The sequence below is a fragment of the Castor canadensis genome, chromosome 15 (assembly GCF_047511655.1).
Source record: "Castor canadensis chromosome 15, mCasCan1.hap1v2, whole genome shotgun sequence".
Lineage (NCBI taxonomy): Eukaryota > Metazoa > Chordata > Mammalia > Rodentia > Castoridae > Castor > Castor canadensis.
In genome coordinates, this window is record NC_133400.1 from 48,315,896 (window position 1) to 48,334,668 (window position 18,773).

Consider the following 18,773-nt stretch of genomic DNA (forward strand, 5'->3'; position numbering starts at 1 on the left):
AGGTGGCTGAGGCAGCCCTTGTCCCACTTGGGCCTCAGTCTCCCATTCTGGCCAGGGAAAGTGGAGGGAGGATTGCTCGCCAAGTGGCCAAGATTAGGACCAGGATAGTTGGCCTGAGGACTTTCCAAGCAGTCCTGGGGAGCAGAGCCCCTTGAGCTCCTCACCTGCCCCAGGGGGTTCAGACCCTTCTAGCTTGGACCAGCTCCCTGCCCTTTGCCCCGCTGCATCCTACCCCTTTCTACCAGAGTTCCTGAGGGCTAACTGACCATCAAGACCTCTCTGGCTGTGGACTGGGGAACTGGCTTGGCCTGGCAATAGGGCCCCTCTCTTGCGGGACCAGCAGGGGTGGAAGGGGTGTCCAGACCACTGTATGGGAATTTATTTATTTTCCTGGCACCGTGGCTTTGCTCTGACCCTCCTGAAGGCCACAGGATCCATCCCTAGAGTACACTGAGCACCAACAGTATGCAGTGCTGGATGGAGGCACAACAGAGTCCTGAGAGGATGGGGAGCTTGAGCCTTAGCCTGGTTTACCATGTGACCTTCTGTGCAGTCTGCCTCTGGTTAATACCTGCAGAAGGAGAGGAACACCTGCCTTGGGGTCTCAGATAACAGCTGTGACATCTGGATACTGGTTTCCACACAGGCATCCATTTGATTGTAAAAAGAAGTATGCAGACATGGCCTCAAGACTGCCAAGTTCATGGCAACAGCTTTACCTTCTCCACTGACCTACACCTGCCAGGACACCCTGCACCCTCAGGCTGCCAGGATGAATTCTATGTATGTCTTCCTGGCCCTCAAGGCTGTCTATGCCCTGCCCACAGGAGCGCAACCAGATGCCCCATAGTCAGGGGCCAGAAATGTGGGCTTGACACTATGACCCTCATGCCATGACACCTGCCATGAATTTGGAGCACTTGTCATGGACCTGCTTTTTGGGTTGTTCATGGCTGATGTACACAAATACAGACTGATTTTTGTGCATGGATTTTATATCCTGCAGCTTTTTTTTGGCGGGGGAGGGAAGTACTAGGTATTGAACTGAGGGCTTTGTGCTTGCTAACCAAGTGCTCTACCCCTTGAGCTATGTCCACAGTCCTTTTTGCTTTTTAGCTTTTCTTCAGATAGGGTCCCATGTACCTGCCCTGACCAACCTCAGACCCTTATCTTACCACCTCCACTTTCCACATCGATGAGATTACAGCCATGTACTACCATGCCTGGCTTGTTTTTGAGATAAGGTATCACTAACTTTTGCCTGGACTGACCTGGAACCTCAATCCTTTTATCTCTGCTTCCCAAATAGCTGGGTTAATAGGCATGTGCCATCATGCCTGGCTGGTCTATATCCTGCAACTCTTTGAAACTGTTCACAAGCATAGGGGTGTTTGTGTGTGTGTGTGTGTGTGTTTAGATTCTGTAGAAATGTTCACAGTATAAAACCATGCTGTTTGAGAACAACAGTGCTGCTTCTTCCTTTTCAATTGGGCTATCATTCCTTTTTCTTGCCTGATTTTTGTGGCCAGCACTTCCAATACAATGCTGAATGGCTGTGGGAAAAGTATTCTTGTCTTCTTGATTTCAGGGGGGTAGTTATCTGCTTCCCCTTTAGCATGCTGCTAGCTGTGGGTTTTTCAAATATTCTCTTTCTTGTGTTGAGTGTGTTTTCCTCCATTCCTTGTCTAGTGAATGAGTACACACACACACACACACACACACACATACAAACACTAGCTGGGTGTAGTGGTACATGCCTATAATCCCAACACTTGGGAGGCAGAGGCAGCAGAATCATAACTTCAAAGTGGTTAGCCTGGGCTACATAGTGAGAACCTGTCTCAAAACAAACACAACAACAAAACAAAAATAAGGTTTTTTTTTTTTTTGGCAGTGCTGTACTGGGGTTTGAACTCAAACCCCACACTTGTTAGGCAGTTGCTCTACCACTTAAGTCATGCCCCCAGCCCTCCAAATACTTTTTATAAAGAGAGAATGGTGTGGTTTCTGCACTGTCCTCCACATTTCAGGCAAATAAATGTCCTTATTTCAGAAGGATGGGGCCTGACCACCACAGCAGGTACAGGGTGGGCAGAGGTGAAGTAATTTTCATTTCCTGCCTGACAGGCTGAAACTGGGGAGGATTTAGGATAGGCAGTATCAAGAGAGGTTGTATTAATCTATTTTTATTACTATAACAAAAATACCTAAGACTGGGTTAGTTTATAAAGAAGAGAAGATGCTTTTGGCTCACAATTCTGGAGGCTCAAGGTCAAGGGGCTGCATCTGGTGATGGCCTTCTTGCTGGCAAAGTACTGAGACAGCCCAGTGCAAGAGTCAGGGAGTGTGTGTGTGTCCGCCAGTGCTCCTACATCTCCTTTGTCCTCTGTTATAAAGCTACTAGAATCCAATCATGGGTCTCCACCCTGATGATCCTTATTTAGTCCAAATCACGTCCCTAAGACCCCACCTCTGAACACCACAGCCAGGCCAAGCTTCCACCCTTGTCATAACTCACAATGGGGATTACATTTCAACACATAAACCATTGGGGAACCAGAGCAGAGGCTGTGTCAGGGGGAAGCCCTTCATAGCATAGCATTAGAGACCCAGGGTACCCTAGGGCACTAATAGGGTCCGGGGAGCAGGGCATGAGCTGGTGGAGCCTTCCTGGGGAGAAGAGGGATACTTAATAATATGGAGTTCATGGACTCTGTGCAGCAAAAGACACTGGCATGAACATCTGCCTTACTGGAGATGCTGGGAGACAATTCCCTTCTCCCCATTGCCCATCTCCAAGCTGGTCAACTTACAGACTCAGGTCTTGTAGAGTTCACCTGGAAATAGAGAAGGCTGCTGTGGATTAGAAAGAGATGGGCCCTTCTGGTTCCTAAACCCTCACCCGCCATGATCAGGCACCATAATCCAACCCAACTTCCTGGTCAGGTGTCCACCAGAAGCTGATCAGGGGCCAGATAAATGCAGACCAGGCTGCTGGATGAATGTAGACCAGGCTGGTGTGAGAAGCAGCATCCCTGACCACCAACTTCTGAGCAGATCCAGGCTCTAAAAGGGCAGGCCCAGGTCCCTTGGCACACAGTCTGTGGTATTCCCAGCCCGGGCTGCAAAGCAGAGTACCCTGGGACCATGCAAGCTGGGCCTTCTGGACACCTGTTCTTGCTGGAAGCTTCTAACAGTAGGGACTCTGTAATGCTCAGAGCGAATGAAATGCTGAAGAACCCCTTTGTCTTTTACCACCACAAATCTTAGCATCCCCAAGCCAGGTTTCACAACCATGCCTCACATAGATCATTGTTCCACGGATGCCTTTCTGGGCAGCGGAAAGGTCTGTAGGGAAGCCTACTCAAATGTACCAGGGTCCAGGAAGTCCAGCTTCCTGGATCCCAGAAGATTGCCCCCTGGTGGCAGGAGAGGTTAGTATGCTAGGAAGCAGCCTCTGGTAGAAAACCTTGAATTGGGGGATATAAATGCAGGCTACAGCTTGGAAACTGTGTGGATGCCACGAAGGTTTTCATAAACAAAAACAAGCTGAGAAATGGGTAGGGAGGGGTGTGGGGTCCCCAGTGATGGCAGGGGATGAGATAAATCCTCATCCTGCTTTGACACAGTGTATACATGTGTGGAAACACTAGATAGTATTCCATGTATGTGAAGTTTTATGTCCATCAAAAATGAAAAATAAGTATAAAAATTAAAAGTAACATCAGATATCTAAAATAATGAGTAAAATGAAATGCATTTTACAGTACTGGGGCTTGAACTTGGCCTCATGCTTTCTAGCAGATGCTTTACCACTTGAACCACACTTCTAGCCCTTGAAATGCATTTTAATGAACTATAGAAATGATCCTTAAAAGTGTAGCCTTACATGTCCTGCATGTTGGTCACAGAGGTGGAGACTTGTATGTGTGGGAGCTTTGTCCCTGGAACACTTACTATTCCAGGCAGTTAGGTGCAACTGCAGCAATTTTATGTGTGGTTTCACCAGGAACCATTGACTTTGTCAAGACAAAGCCACTGTGTCAATCAGGATGCTTTTGGAATGCAGCATTTGCAGCTCCTGGAGTTTCCTGCCTGGTAAATACAGGGACTGTGATAAACTCTAGCTCATATGATTGCATCCAAATAGAGACAGATGGGTGAAGTGTTTACCACTGCATGTGCTGGTGGCAGACAGCTTCTATTTGACCATATTGGTGAGAACTAAGTTCTTGCTTGTGCTAGCCTTTGACTCTGTCCCTCCATTTGGCACTGAGCAGGTACCCAATGTGCTTGGCAGCACCGGACACTCCATTGGCTAATGACCACTTACCTCCACAGAGGGGAGCTACCCCATGTCAATGAATGTTATTCAGAAAGATTCCCAGGTTGAGTCTCTCTTACTTGAACTCCCAAAGTACCTGTGGTCCCTGATGACCCCCAACATGAATGAAGATATTGGAGAATGGGCCAGGTAAAGAAACCAAATCTGCTTCCAGTTAGCCTTAACCAGTTGCTACTAAAATACATATGTATTGTATATTTTTCAAATAGTAATGACGCAAACACACCACTAAGCTACAAAGCGTAGCTTCATTGCAGTTTTATGCCAGAGTATAAGACCAAAGACAACAATAGTCACACTCTGTGTCCTCTCATCTTTCCAGGACTGTGACTGTGTGGTACTTTTGTGAATGTTCTATGGAATTTATTTATGTTTTGAAACACTGAAAGAATTCTAGTGTTCAACCACCTTTAAGATGGTTGGAATAAATTCTACTTGGTCAGGATTATACTATTTCTAGGATCAACTCTGTTTGGTCTGCTGTACTGAACTTCTGCAAATTTAGGTACTTTCAGGGATTTAAATGACATATTTATCATAAAGTGATTTTCTGCAATACTGGGTCCCTGTTCTGAATGTCCAGTTTTATCCACTGATCCTTCTGTTCATTCACGTGCAGACACAAATTGTCCAGTCTCTGCTGTGATTGCAGGATCTATATGGGATATTTTTATATCTGCTGCATTAGCCTCCCTACACACACAACATAACACTGGCGGCATTCAAATATAGTTTATTCCTGACCATTCTTGCTTGCTTGTGGTTTGATATGAACTATGAAGTCAACTTATCTAGCACCATTAAAAAAAAGTTTGAGTTGTTCCGCCTGAGAATATAGACTGTCCTCTCACTTGTTCAAATTCACCTTTTCTTTGTGTTTTGTTTTGGTTTTGAGGGGTGCTATGGTTTGCATGTATCCTCAAAATTCATATGTTGGAAACTTAATCCTCCAAGTCATGTTAATGGTGTGTGGACGTGGGATCTTGGGAGAGTGATTGGGTCTGAGGACCCTACCCTCATGAATACATGCATATGTTGATGGACTAATGGGTTAAGGTGGGAGTGACTTTTACAACAGTGAGCTCTTTCTGACAGCTGCTCTTCCCTTCACCATGTTGTGATGGATCAAGAAAGCCCTCACTCAAGAAAGATAAGTGAAGAACAAAACAAAACAAAAAAACCAAGAAAGTAAACCCTCACCAGATGTCGGCTCCACACACTTGGGCTTCCCCGCTTCCAGACAATGAGTCAAATAAACCTCTGTTCATTTTAAGTCACCCAATCTGTGGTATTGTGTCACAGTGACAGAAAGTGGATTGCAACTAGGGACATTTTTAAGAGATCCTCACACAGATTTTCATATTTCTTGGTATGCCTTTAAGTATGTTGTGTTTTCTGTTGCTGTTCTATTCGATATCTTCTGTACTTCCTAACTGGTATACAGACACTTTTGTAATGGTCACTTAATGACTTTAATGAGCTGTCTACCATCTGTGGTAGTTTCACATCGTTCTCTGGGGCATGCCAGATACACTATAACGTCTTTTGTGGCAGGAGGTAAATCAGACCCTCCTTTCCATTTCCTTGGACAGCTTCTCTTGCATGGGTGTAGTGATGGAGGCTTCCCACGGTGCTTAGGAACAGTGGCTACAATGGCCATGCTCATGACCTGAGTGGAAGTGTGCAAGTGTTTCCCTGCTAAGCACAGTGTTAGCTGCAGGTTGAGGTATACTTATATGTATCTTCCCACCCAGCAATTTCCTTTCTTTTTTTTTTTGCAGTGCTGAGGTTTGAACTCAGGGCCTCATGCGTGCTAGGCTGATACTCTTATTACTTGAGCCACTCTGTCAGCCTACCCAGCAATTCTACCTCATTTTAAAATTGGAAATGGGTTTTGAAGATGTCAAAAGATTCTTTGTAAATATCTTCTTAGCAGAGCAGTTAATAGGGTGAATTATATCAGTGGGTTTCCTCAAATCGGGATAGGTCCTACTCAATTATAATGCACTATTTTGAAAAATAATATGTGATTCTGTTTGCCATCTTTCGTTAGAATTTTTAGATTCCTATCTATAAGTTGGGTTGTCTTAGTCTTTTTTTATGTGTGTAATGTTAAATCAGATTTATGTCTTCATGTCTACTTGCTCCCGGGCAGTTGTGGGAGATGTCCTCTTTCATACTCTGGAGTTGAAGGTTTCATGCAGTTCCAAGAAAATCATCCCAGCCCAGGGCTTTTTCTGAGTGGGGATCTTCTTAAATTTCTCCATCAGTTTCATGGAATTTGATCTATTTAAACCTTCTATCTCTACTAGGGTTACTTTTGATAAACTTTTTTTCCTAAAAAATTCCACTTTTCATTAAAATTAATTTTCATTATCTCTTATGGTTTCTTACATTTTCTCTGTTTCAGTAGATATTTTCTCCTGTCATTTCTGTTTTGTGTATTTTTTGTTCTCATGCTTTATCTTGATTTGGTTAGTGATTTTTCCCTTACTTTTTGATTTAATTTTTTGCAAAAACTGGCATTCTGAAATACAGTCCTCCCTTGGGATCTGTGTCAAATTGGCTCCAGGACCCCATAGGTATATGGTTCAGTATTTGCATAGAACCTATGGGTTTAAATCATCTCTAAATAATTTATGATACCTAATACAATGTAAATGCTACATAAATGGTTGTTATACTGTATTGTTTAGGGAACAATGGCAAGAAAAAATAAGCTTGTTCATGTTTAGTAGAGATGAAATTTTGGGGGTCATTTGAAGTTGGGGCTGGTGGAGTGACTCAAGTGTAAGGGCACCTACCACTTACAAGTGTAAGGACCTAAGTTCAAACCCCAGTGCTGAAAAAAAATTGGTGGTGTGTGTGGAGAATATTTTCAATCCCAGGTTGGTTAAATCTGAGAATGCATATCCTATGGATATGGAGCACTGACTGTATCACACTTGGTGTTTTCTTTTTTTTTTTTTAATTTTTGGCTCATTCATTCCACACGTATCTTTTTTGTTACTTCCTTATTCCTACCTACTCTCAGCTCATGTGTTCTGCTTTTTCAAATTGGCTGTTTAAATGTCATTAGAACTCTTTTCTGATGACAGGTTTAAATATTTAAACAATGCCTTTTCCTTCTGCCTCTCTTAGTCTGCACCCACAGACTCACACAGGTACTAGAAAGCCTCAGTTTGATCTGTGCTTCTCCTTTCATGCTGTGGGCACCTGCCCCATGGTGGACAGATGGCCCTCCCTTCTGTGGAGGGTACTCACCCTTTGGGTGGATGAAAAAACTTGCAGCAACTCTGGAATGCTTGCTTCATAAATGTTTAATAATCTTATCAAATCTCAGATGTGCTCAGCCCAAGCTCTTGGCTCTCCCTTTGCATCCCTCTGCCCCTTTGGCTAATTACTGACATTCCCCCTTTCTTCTTTTGCTCAGCCCCTCACAAACCCTGCATCTGGGTCCAACATTCTGGGCTCTGGAGAGACTGCTAGAAGATGCATGGAGGCCTGGAGAGGAACAGGACAGGAACAGGGCATGAAGCCATGAGGAAGCTGTGAGGGTAGGGTCTCTGCCCTCACAACACTGACAAGCCAACCAGCATGATCACAAGAACAAGATGAGCAGCTTCTAGAGATGGAGAAAGAGCGGGAGATGGCTGAAGAGGAACAGGTGTGATTTCTATGTGATAACGGATCCAATTGGAGTAATAGGAGACGCGGGCATAGACTCCGGGATACATGGGTTGGGCACACCCACGGCCCCAGCTCACGATTCCAATCTGTAACCAGGTATGGTTGAATTCACACACCAGAGGGCCCCCAGAGTCACCCTATAAAGGAAGAAGGGTTTTTTGTCATGTGGGGGGTCAATGGCTTGCCCTTTAGGTGCAGAGAGGTTGGCTGGGGGGCCTCCACCACCCCTGCCTGGCTACAACAGGGCTAAGAGCCACAGGGCCAAGGCCCACTGCAGGTGTAATGTGATCATGCATTGTCTGTCTGTATATAGCCACCCCAGGGTCCCCACTGAGCCCAGACCCCAAGGTCCCCGCTAAGCCCAGACCCCAAACGATAAGGTGGGGACATACTTCGCATACGGTCTTTATGTTCATGATGTCCCCAGCACACAGCATGTCTGGCAGAATGAAAGATGAGTATCCATAGAGCAGCTGGCAGAGGTTCTTGGGGATCAGAGGCAGTTGGACCTCCTGCAGCTCATCCAAGGAAAAGCCTGTGGGGGGAAGAGTGGCCAGGTGAGGGCTCCTTCCTGCAGCAGATAAGGTCCTAGTTCCTGATAGTCAGGAGGCAGGGACACACCTGAGTTCTGGTCCAGCACAAGAGAAAGCCTGCTTACTGATAAAAGGCTCTCCAGCCAAACACCATGAGCCTAGGAGGATCTCTGGCCACATACAAGAGCCCTGCTCAAACAATGGAGAGGGGAACCTCACCCACACACCTTTAGGGAAAGGTTTTGTCTGACACTCCATTGTCCTTCCCCCACCCACATAAATCCTTTTCTCTGTTTCAGTGTGGATAATTTCTATTGACTTATCTTCAAGTTCAATGATTTTTCCTCTCTGCTGTGCTCAGTCTGCTGATAATCCCATGAAGGAATTTTTCATCTCTCAGTATGTTTTTATTTCTAGCATTTCCAATGGCTTCTTTCCCTATAATTTGCCTCTTTCTTCTTAGATTGTTCTCTTACCCACACCCCAAACTCTAGTGACTACTTTCTACTTTTCTATGAGATCTGTGCTTTGTTCTTACCTCGTTGTGAGACTAGTCCCCATCCAGTAGCCCAGCAAGAAACACTGGTAAGGTTCACGTTGGGAGGTGCTAGGCAGATGGGGAGCACGGAGTCAGAAAACTCAATGGGGGTCTTCACTTGCACGAGCGCCACATCTCCTCCAATGGGGTGGAACAGTTCATAGGTGGGGTGCAAGATCACCTGGTTCACCTCATACCACTGGGTGTACGTGTCAGCTACCCTGAGGTTGATGATGCCCACATACAAGTCAAACATTTCAAACCTCTTCTCTCTGTCGGCCAGAACAAAAGCTCACTGACTGAAACCCCCCTGCTCCATCAGTCCACAGACAGGGTTGGGGGAAGGGGGCAGAATTGAAAAGTCAATTTCTATTTGCAGCTTGGTGGGGGACCTGTCTGGCTGTCTGGCATAGCTGCTCTCAAAGAGGTCCTAACTTAGGCCCATAGAGACTCCAAGGATCTTCAAGAGCTTCTGGTCATCAGTTGTAGGAACCAGATATCATTACATGGACTCCCCCTTACATCTTACTGGGCTGACTACACACTTCCCACAGGGGTCAGATAGCCAAGAGGAGCTGTGCCCGACAGCTGTGGTAGATCTGGCTGTGTGAGGCTCAGTGGACAGGGCTATGTGCATGGAGACAGGTAGTGCTCAGTGAATGGCGTTGTGTGGGTGGAGGGCACCCTCTAGTGTGGGGACCTTGCTGTTGCGGTGGGGGAGTGATCAGCCAAGCAGGATGGAGCTGCTGATGTGGGGCAGGCCTTGCAAGTGGAGTCCAGCCTCTCAGGCCAGGGGTGGGGTCTCTTCTGTAGACAAAGGCCATGCTTATGGGAACGGGGCTCTGGGGGTGAGAACTGGGCTGTGCACTGGTCAGTGCAGATGAATGAAGCCATGCTGGTCCATGAGCACCAGGCTGAAGAGTGGGGACAGGGGAATGTGTGGATCAGATGCAGTGGTTGGGGCTGGGTGCATTGGACTGCCACATTGGATGCAGCAGTGCAAACCATTGAGGACACGTCGTGCGGGCTTCTCCTTTCTTCCTGCTCCCCCTACCCCCTTACCTGCCGAAGCAGTGAGCGGCTGACAGCACCCAGTACTCGTTGAGGATCGAGCCGCCACAGACATGGAAGCCGGCATAATGCACGCTGACCTGCCACGGCCACTTTCTCTTGGGGGCAGGTGCTCCGCCTAGGATCTTACCCTGTATAGGCCGCTTACCACAGGCTAAGAAGGAGGAAGTGCAGAGTCAAAACAAGGCCAGAACCCTCTCATGGCCTGCAGGGGACCAGTGGGGCGGAGCCACAGGGGAGAGACTAGACAGGGGGCCCAACGGCACAGGCTCCACCCAGGGACCTACCCACATATTTGCTCAGGGAATCTCCCTGGCTCTTGGGCTGTTCATGAACCGTGGTCATAACCCGACTGGGGGGCCCCAGCAAGAACAGGAGCAGGAGGACACCCAAGGCTGAGGGTCGCCGTGAGCTCAGGCCATATGCAGGGGCAGCCATGAAGCCGGAGGAGCGCCCCCAGCAGGTGAGGAAGCCTGGCCAGAACATGTGACAGCGCCCCCAACAGGTGAAGGCACGCGTGCTGGACACGTGACACCACCTGATCCCAGGATGTGTGATGGCGCCCCCAGCGGGTGACTGTGTTCCCATTTAATTAGCATGCTGAATACGCAAGGGAACCTAAGCCTGGACACATGACTGCCAGCAGATCCTTGAGACCACCAAATGACTGAACCCCAGCAAGTGAAGATGCCTGAGCTGGACACGTGACAGTGCCTGAGCCGGACACGTGACAGTGCCTGAGCCGTGGATATTTGGCCCCCAGAAGGCGAGGGCACCCCAGCCTGGATACTTCAAGGAGCCCCCAGCAGGTGACTGCACTCGCAGCAGGTGAGGATGTACCAAACTCTGATATCCTCAGCTTTCCCTATGGCAGACTCAGTGCTGTTAAATCATTACTATGTGCCCTCCAGCTATCAAAAAAATTTTTTTAAATTAAAGCCTCATTTGCACACAATAAAATATACTCCTTTTTGCAAGTTTTGACAAGTGCATAGGACTTTGTAATAAAGGAGGAGGAAAATGGTAAAACCTTATTAGGAGATGTTAAAATCAAATGAATGGAATGATATCCAATGTCCATGGATAAAAAAAAGCTTAATATCACAAAAACATTTGTTTCCAATCAATCAGTGCAATTCCAATCAAAAGGCAGACATGGTTTTTAAATACACTCTAAAAACTTGTTTTTAGTTATATTTCCCTACAAATATCAAATTTTATTATGATGCTACAGTAATTAAGACATAAGTGGAACAAAAAAATTGACAGATCATGGAATTTACTTCAGTTCAGTCTATTATAACAAAAGTACTATATACTGTGTGGCTTATAAACAACAGCCATTTATTTCCCACAGTTCTGCAGGCTGAATGTCTGAGATCAGGGAGCTAGCCTGGCCAGGTCCTGGGAGTGCTTCCTGCTGGTTTTCAGACTGTTGTCTGCTGGCTGTGTTCTCACATAGCAGAGAGGATGAGAGTGGTCTCTAAGGTTCCTTTTATAAGGGTAATACTACCATTCATGAGGCCTCCCAAAGGCCCCACTTCCAAATACTACACTGGGAGTTAAAATTTCAATCCATGAATTGGGGAGGGTATAAACATTCAATCTACTATATTAATAAAACCCAGAATTACATCTTTATAGATATGGAGGCTTTTTACATAACTAAAGTGGCGGTCAATGTTGGAAAAGAGGGACTATTCAATAGTGGTTCTTGAAAACAGTAAACTGCATGAGGGGAAATGAAATAAGAACACTGTATCAATCTTTATATAAAAATAAACCTAAATGACCAAGGGAACACTTTAAAACTTTAGATTAAAATATGGATAGGCTTTCACTAACAGGAAACAACAATAATAAATAATAAGGCCATTCCTCCCAATGAAGACAAGTAAAAATTCATGATAAAACATAAAAGTCATCTCCATAGAAGCAGGAAATTCCTAAAATGTGGTGACAACTCACCAGAATGAGACCAAGGAGATCCAGACATTCAAAGTGGACCCTGACCTTTTAGGAAAGGCAGAGAAGGGACGCTGTGTCATTTTTGGCATCTTTTTGGGTTACAGAAACAAAATATGAGTCCTGTACTCATCAAGGGTGTGGACCACGGTCAACCACACCTGCTTTTGGTTGAAAACAAGAGGTGATGCACCCCAGGAGTTAGAGTGAATCAGCTTTTTGGTGGACTGCAGCCAAGCTTTGAATCATCTGAGTGGCTCAAGCCCTGAACTCAGAAAAATCTCAAGTTCTCAAGCCCAAACTCATGTAACTACAGATGGTGAGGGTACCTATGTACCTAGCAAATGCAAATACAAATCCTCTTATGGCAATGATAATATCACATTTAGCCTTCAATCATTTCTACAAATAAAATTTAAATTCCTCTCCATCACATAAGTAAAGATGACCAGAAACATGACCAAGAACCAGCTGAACAATAGACATGAAGAAATCCAGATATTTGAATTATCAGCCAGAAACCATAAAATGAATGTGCTCATTGTGCTCAAGGGGATAAAACGAGTCTTGTAAACTTTTTTTGCAACAACTAGACACTATAAATTTGGCCAAGGAGATTTTTTAAAAGAACCATCATTGAACCTCTAGAAATAAAACCATAAAAATCACAATTCAGAACTCATCAAATGGTTTTAACAACAGTTTAGACTCAGATGGAGAGAGGATTTATAAAGTAGAATTTAAGTCAGAAGAAGCTACCCATAATGAGAAGAAAAAAGATGCTTAGAAAATAAGCATGAATGTACTTTTGTGCTATGTGTTCTTCTTCCTCCTTTCTTCTTAGTTTTTTTTCTAACAAAAGAGTGCTTGCTACTTTTGTTTGTTTCTTTGTTTGTTTGTTTTTTCTATACAGAGTCTTGCTATGCAAACCAGGCTGGGCTCAGAATTTTCCTCCTTCCTCAGCCTCCCAGTTCCCGCATTAGTTTCAATTTCTTTTTTTTTTTTTTTTTAGTGGTATTAGGGTTTGAACTCAGAGCTTCACACATACTAGACAGGCACTGTACCACCTGAGACACTCTGCCAGCCCAGTTTCAATTTTTAAAAATAAAATAATAAAGCCAAGATGTACTAATAGGGGCCAGATTGAGTTTCTGCCTGGAGCAACCAAAAATAAAAAGAAAGGAAGAAGCTGGTTTTCAAGAAGGTATGAATGATTGTGATCCCAGAGGGAACTGGAAAGAAGTGGAGATAGCCCCACAATTGCCTCTGTTTCTGGGACACAGCACAGAAAGTAGCCCAGATAGGGCATGATAGCATGCCTGAACTGGAAGAGAGAGGCAAATGAGGAAGACCAAGTTAACCAAGAAGAGAGAGCTGGGCAAAGATATAACCAATTTGAATGGGCTCTCGTCCTAGAGTCAGGTGTGAAAAACACTCAAGGCTGGAGAAACAGTCTCCCAAGAGAATTAAGGAAGTTGTCAGTCAGTGCTCATACCCCATAGGTGGGTGTTGGTTCCCATGAGCCAGACATGTAAGGTTCCTGCCTCATAGGGCACTGTGTAGAGTGTTTCTGAGGTTCTAAGCAGTGAGGAATAATTATCACTAAGTTAAAAGGCCCTCCAGATCACCTAACAAATCATAAAGCAAGACCTGAGAAGGCGTAGCTCGACTTCAAGCAACTTACATGAATCTCAGATTAAACTTAAGATTTCTAGGAATGCAAAAATATCTAGCACCCAACAAAATAAAATTCACAGTGCCTGGCATCTACTTAAAGAATACTAGCCTCACAAAGAAGCAAAAACCCCACAATTCATAAAGTAGAGAAATAACTGGCCAGTCAAAACCAACTGGCAACTTATTCATGTCAGAATGAGTGAACAAGGACATTAAAATGGATATTACAACTGTGTTCCATACACTCAATACTTTCATACACGGAAGTATGAAAGACATTAAAGAGACACAAACTGAATTTACAGAATGAAGTCATAATGTCTGAAATGAAAAATACACTTGGTAAAATTAATGGTGGATTAGATACTGTAGATCGTAAGACTAATGAACTTAAAGACATAGAAAAAAACTAGAAGGAGAAACAAGAGGGAAAATTTAAAGGTAGTAGAATAAGTAGAAAATCAATAAAATATAGAAAATAGTAAAATATAGAAAAAAGAGAAAACAAAAAGTAAAATAAAAATTAAAAGGCAGGAAAAGGAAATGATAAAGATTGGAGATGAAAATAAAAGAGAAAATAGAAAAATAATGTACACCAATAAAACCAAAAGCTGGTTCCTTGAGAAAAATCAATGAAATTGATGTACCTCTTGCTACAGTAAGAAGGAAAATAGAGAAGATATAAATTACCAATGTCAAGAATAAGGAAGGTGATATGGCTACAGATCCTACAGATAACAAAATGAAAAGAAAGGGATCTTTTGATCAACTTTTTGCCAATAAATTTGACAACTTAGGTGAAGTGGACAAGTGCCTTGACAGACAGAAACTTGCACAGAGTACTGAGGAAAAATAGATCCTATTTAAGACCCTGAAAAACAGGGTCTCAAAAAAACTCTGTACACCCATGCTCATAATAGTATTATTGACAATAGCTAAAATGAGGAAACATCACAGTCTCCATCAATGGATGACCAAATAAGCAAAATATGGTCTATTCATCAATGGAATATTATTTAGTCTTAGGAAGGAACTTCTGACCTATGCTGCAATATGAATGAATCTTGAGTTACATATGTAAGTACTTTTCTTCTCTTCTTCCTCCTCCCTTCCTTCTTCCCTCCCTCCATCCCTGCCTTCCTTCTTTGCTCCCTTCCTTCCTAGCATATATTAATTGTACAGACCAATGGCTTTCATTGTGAAATTTCCATACATGTATCAATGTACTTTTATCATATCCACTCCATCACTCTCTCTCATTCTTTCTTCTCCCTCTTCTTCCCTAATAGGCCCCCTTCTACTTTCATGTCTTTTTTTTTTCTTCTAGATTGCATACATGAGAGAAAATGTGGGATACTTGTCTTTCTGAGTTTGGATTATTTTGCTCAGCATGATGATCTCCACTTTGCTCCATTTTCCTGAGAAATGACATGATTTCATTCTTTTTTTTTTCCTGTTCACTGTTGACTTCATTCTTCTTAATGGCTGAGTACTATATATACATACTATATATACTATACATATATATATATACACAGATATATTACATTTCTTTATAAGAAGAATATATATTCTGTAGCTGTTAGATGGAATTTTCTGTCAATGTTTTTTAAGTGAATTTGATCTATGGTACAAGTCTATCTCTGGTTTCTTTGTTGATTTTTTTTTTGGTCAGGGTGATCTATCTATTAATGAGAGGGGGCTCTTGAAATCCTCTACTACTATTGTATCTGGACCTATCTGTCTCTTTATGTCCAGTAGTGTTTGTTTAGTAGCACTAGTGCACCAATATTGGTGCATTTAGATTTATAATCTTTATATCACTTTTGTGGTGATGGGGATTGAGCCAGGGCCTTGAACGTACTGGGCATTAAAACTTCTTGATGGATTGTTCTTTTTAATTATATGTAGACATTTTTATCTCTTCTGACTAATTTTTGGCTTGAAATCTATTTGTGAGATGTAAGTATAGCTACTCTTGCTTGCTTTCAGGTTCCATTTGGTTGGAATATAATTTTCCATTCTTTCACTTTCAATCTGTGTATGTCTTTGCAAAATGCACAGATTCTGTGGGTACAGTTTAATAATGTTTGACACATTTTTGGGGGTGTGGACTTCTGGTTAAGTCTCCCCAAAGACAGAACATTTACATTTTCCTACAAAGTTCCTGTTGGCCTATCTTCTTTCTTCTTGCTGGGGACATCTGCTGCCTTGATTTGGAGGTTAGAGGCCCCAATGTCCTCTCTTGAGGAAGGTTCTCCCATGCCCACCTGGGCAAGAGGGTGGAGTAGGGCCAGTGAGGAGGGTCTCCCTGGGACAGTGGTCCTGGTCCCCGTGGCCATGGCAGCAACAAGGGTTACCCAGGCTCTCTGTTTGGGTGGAGGATGCTGGAAGGGTGAGGCCAGGATGGCTCATGCCACTGCTGCTGTGTCCAGAATCACAACAGAAGTCAAGGCAGTGGAGAAGCTGGTCAGAGGTTGGGACAGTTGGATACCTTGATGCTAAATGGAGCTGAGGATTAAGATTGGGATGTACCTGGTCAGACTTTGAAGTGTGGGTGAGAATGTGCATGTTATTCCCCAAAGAGGTTTTGAGGCTGGGCAGTTGCATACTGAACAGTTTTATAGTCCCTTTGGACAAGAGTCCAGGAAAAGTGGGAGTAGGGACCAGTGCAGCCCTGCCCTTCCCTCAGGAAGAAGCCACTGATGGCAGGTTCCACCTGACAGAGTTACAGGGGTGGGCCTGAGTGTGTCCCCTGTTTTTTGCTCTCTGAACCTTATGGCTTTTCTGGTTCATGCATGTGGGGTTTGCTCCAGAAACATACATGCCTGGCATTCTGGTTTAGGGAGACTAGCTTGATTGACTTCATGAACCTCTGCCTAACCTTTGTGCTAAGGTGCTTTGACACTTTAGTTTCTTTCACTCCCCAACACCTGCCACCACTGAACTATCTATGCCCTTTCCCAGGGTCCCACCCCCTGGTTCTGTATTACAGCTCTCCCCCAAAACCCATTAAGGCATGCCAACCCCCTCTTAGCACTGAGATAGGAAGCAGGATGAAGCTAGGGATACTCATGTCCAAGAGGGCAGAGGGCTGTGTGTGGATGAGATGAGTAGCTCAGCAGCTGCCTCACTGAGGGCAGTTCTTCCCCCTAACCCTGCCTTGAGTGCTTGGGTAGCTGCTGGCAATGAGCAGTCTGTCATGTGCCATGCAGTGTACACTACACACTGTGTAATGTGCATGGTGCACGTTTTGTGTGTAGGAGAAACATCAGGGAGGTGGGATGCAGAGATGCCTGCCCCATGCTCCATACAGTCACCTCATGTGGTTTCTCCAACCCACTGTCCCTGAAGCCTGGCAGGGGCTTAGGCCAGCCCAGGATATGCCAGGCTTCCAGGGGTATTGGAACCTTTTACCCCAGGTGGCAATGTCCATGTGTCAGGGACCAATGCCCAGACCACAATTTGGGGGTGAGGGCTCCTGCCAAGTTCTGTTTGCAGTGCTGCATGGTGTAGGAGGCACAAGCCTTGAGAGGGAAAGTGGATATTTGGGAGGGGGGTACCCAAGGCCAAGAGTGGCATAAATCATGGATTCATCCTCTTGAGATGGTAGCTGGCATGGTTGCCAGCATCCACAGCCTTGTAGGGGTCCATTCTTCCTTTACAACTCCCTGGCTCTATGGAACAGGAGGGCAGTCCACCACAGCTGCATGGTCTAGCTTGGGATTCAGACTTCTCCCTTGCCTCAAAAGTAGCAGCCATTTCTTCCAGCGGTGAGGCCTGGCTCCAGAGTGTGTACAATGCTGGGCTTTGATTTTCCTCCACCCCTGACCTGTCGGACAGGGCAACCTCACAGCCCTGTAGGACCTTGTACCCCATATGTGGACCCTTGATAAGCACCCTGTATTGGATGTGGGGGTGGACAGTACTGTGGCAACCATGAACTTTCACAACTAGGCCAGCTCAATTTGTAGAAAGTTCAGGTTTGTCAAACTGCAGAGCTTCCTAAAGGTCCTTAGTATCCCTCCATAAATATGTGAAGCTCTGAGAACCTGCCCCTGTCCCCTTAGTCCTTGCGGAGCTGAGTGAACTAATGTGCAGGCCAACCTGAGCCAAGCGGCCAATCAGCTCTTGCATAAGTGAGGGGCTGCTGCTACGCCCCAAGGGAGTGTGCCCAGCCTTGGGAATGTCTCACAGAAAGCCCAGCATCCAAGGACTACCTGCTGCCCTCCAAGGATCAGAGTCCTGGCCATCAGGGTCAGAAACAACCGACCTGACACCAGCCCCGCACATGGCTTCAATCAGTGCTGGACCGGGTAGCGGCTGGGCCAGAGTGACGTGCCTCCTTCTCTTCAGGCCAGCACATCCAGACAACACACCCAACTGCAGGCCAGCCCACCCAGCACTGCTGCCTGCCAGCTGTCTGCCTTTGAACTTGGGGAAAATGGGAGGCAGATGCTTGTGGTCGGAAAAGCGTGTGCAGGTGGGGCTCCATCCTCCATGTGGATACAAGATAGGGAGAGGAACTGGGTTGCCCAAGTCGACCTCCCCAGTGACTTCTATGAGCCTGTTCACTGCCAGTGACTTGACTGAGTCTTTATCTATGCTGTGAGGCAGTAGGGACCTGAAGGCAAATTAGTAACTCCCAGAGGGTCACAGTCATGTTACAACAGCAGACTGCTTTGGAGGGGCTGAAGGCCCCCAGCCACTAGTTGTCACCTCACAGAGGAGGTCAGGAAGGCCATCAGTTTGACTTGCCCCATCCTGGCCTTCCCCAGGAGTTCTGTTGACTGCTCAGGGGAGCCACCAGTGACCACTGTTCTCCTGAGGACTGCACGGTTACACTTCCCCCTCCTCCATGGGGATCCCCAGTGAGCATCATAAGGAAGGGCCTGGTGCCCTCCCTTACAGACGGACACTGCTGCCTTCCAGGAGCCTTAGGGCAGAGGAGCAG

At 45.2% G+C, this 18,773-nt stretch overlaps 1 protein-coding gene across 1 annotated transcript; it reads right to left on the reverse strand.

Moving 5' to 3' along the window:
- Positions 1 to 7,795: 7,795 nt before the first annotated feature.
- On the reverse strand, positions 7,796 to 10,615 carry Prss38 (serine protease 38). The gene is made up of 5 exons (XM_020186067.2): positions 10,465 to 10,615; positions 10,169 to 10,331; positions 9,107 to 9,378; positions 8,428 to 8,570; positions 7,796 to 8,172 (listed from the first exon to the last, which is right to left on the reverse strand). The coding sequence occupies exons 1-5, from the start codon at positions 10,613 to 10,615 to the stop codon at positions 7,918 to 7,920; spliced, it is 984 nt and encodes a 327-aa protein (XP_020041656.1). The 3' UTR covers positions 7,796 to 7,917.
- Positions 10,616 to 18,773: the final 8,158 nt, after the last annotated feature.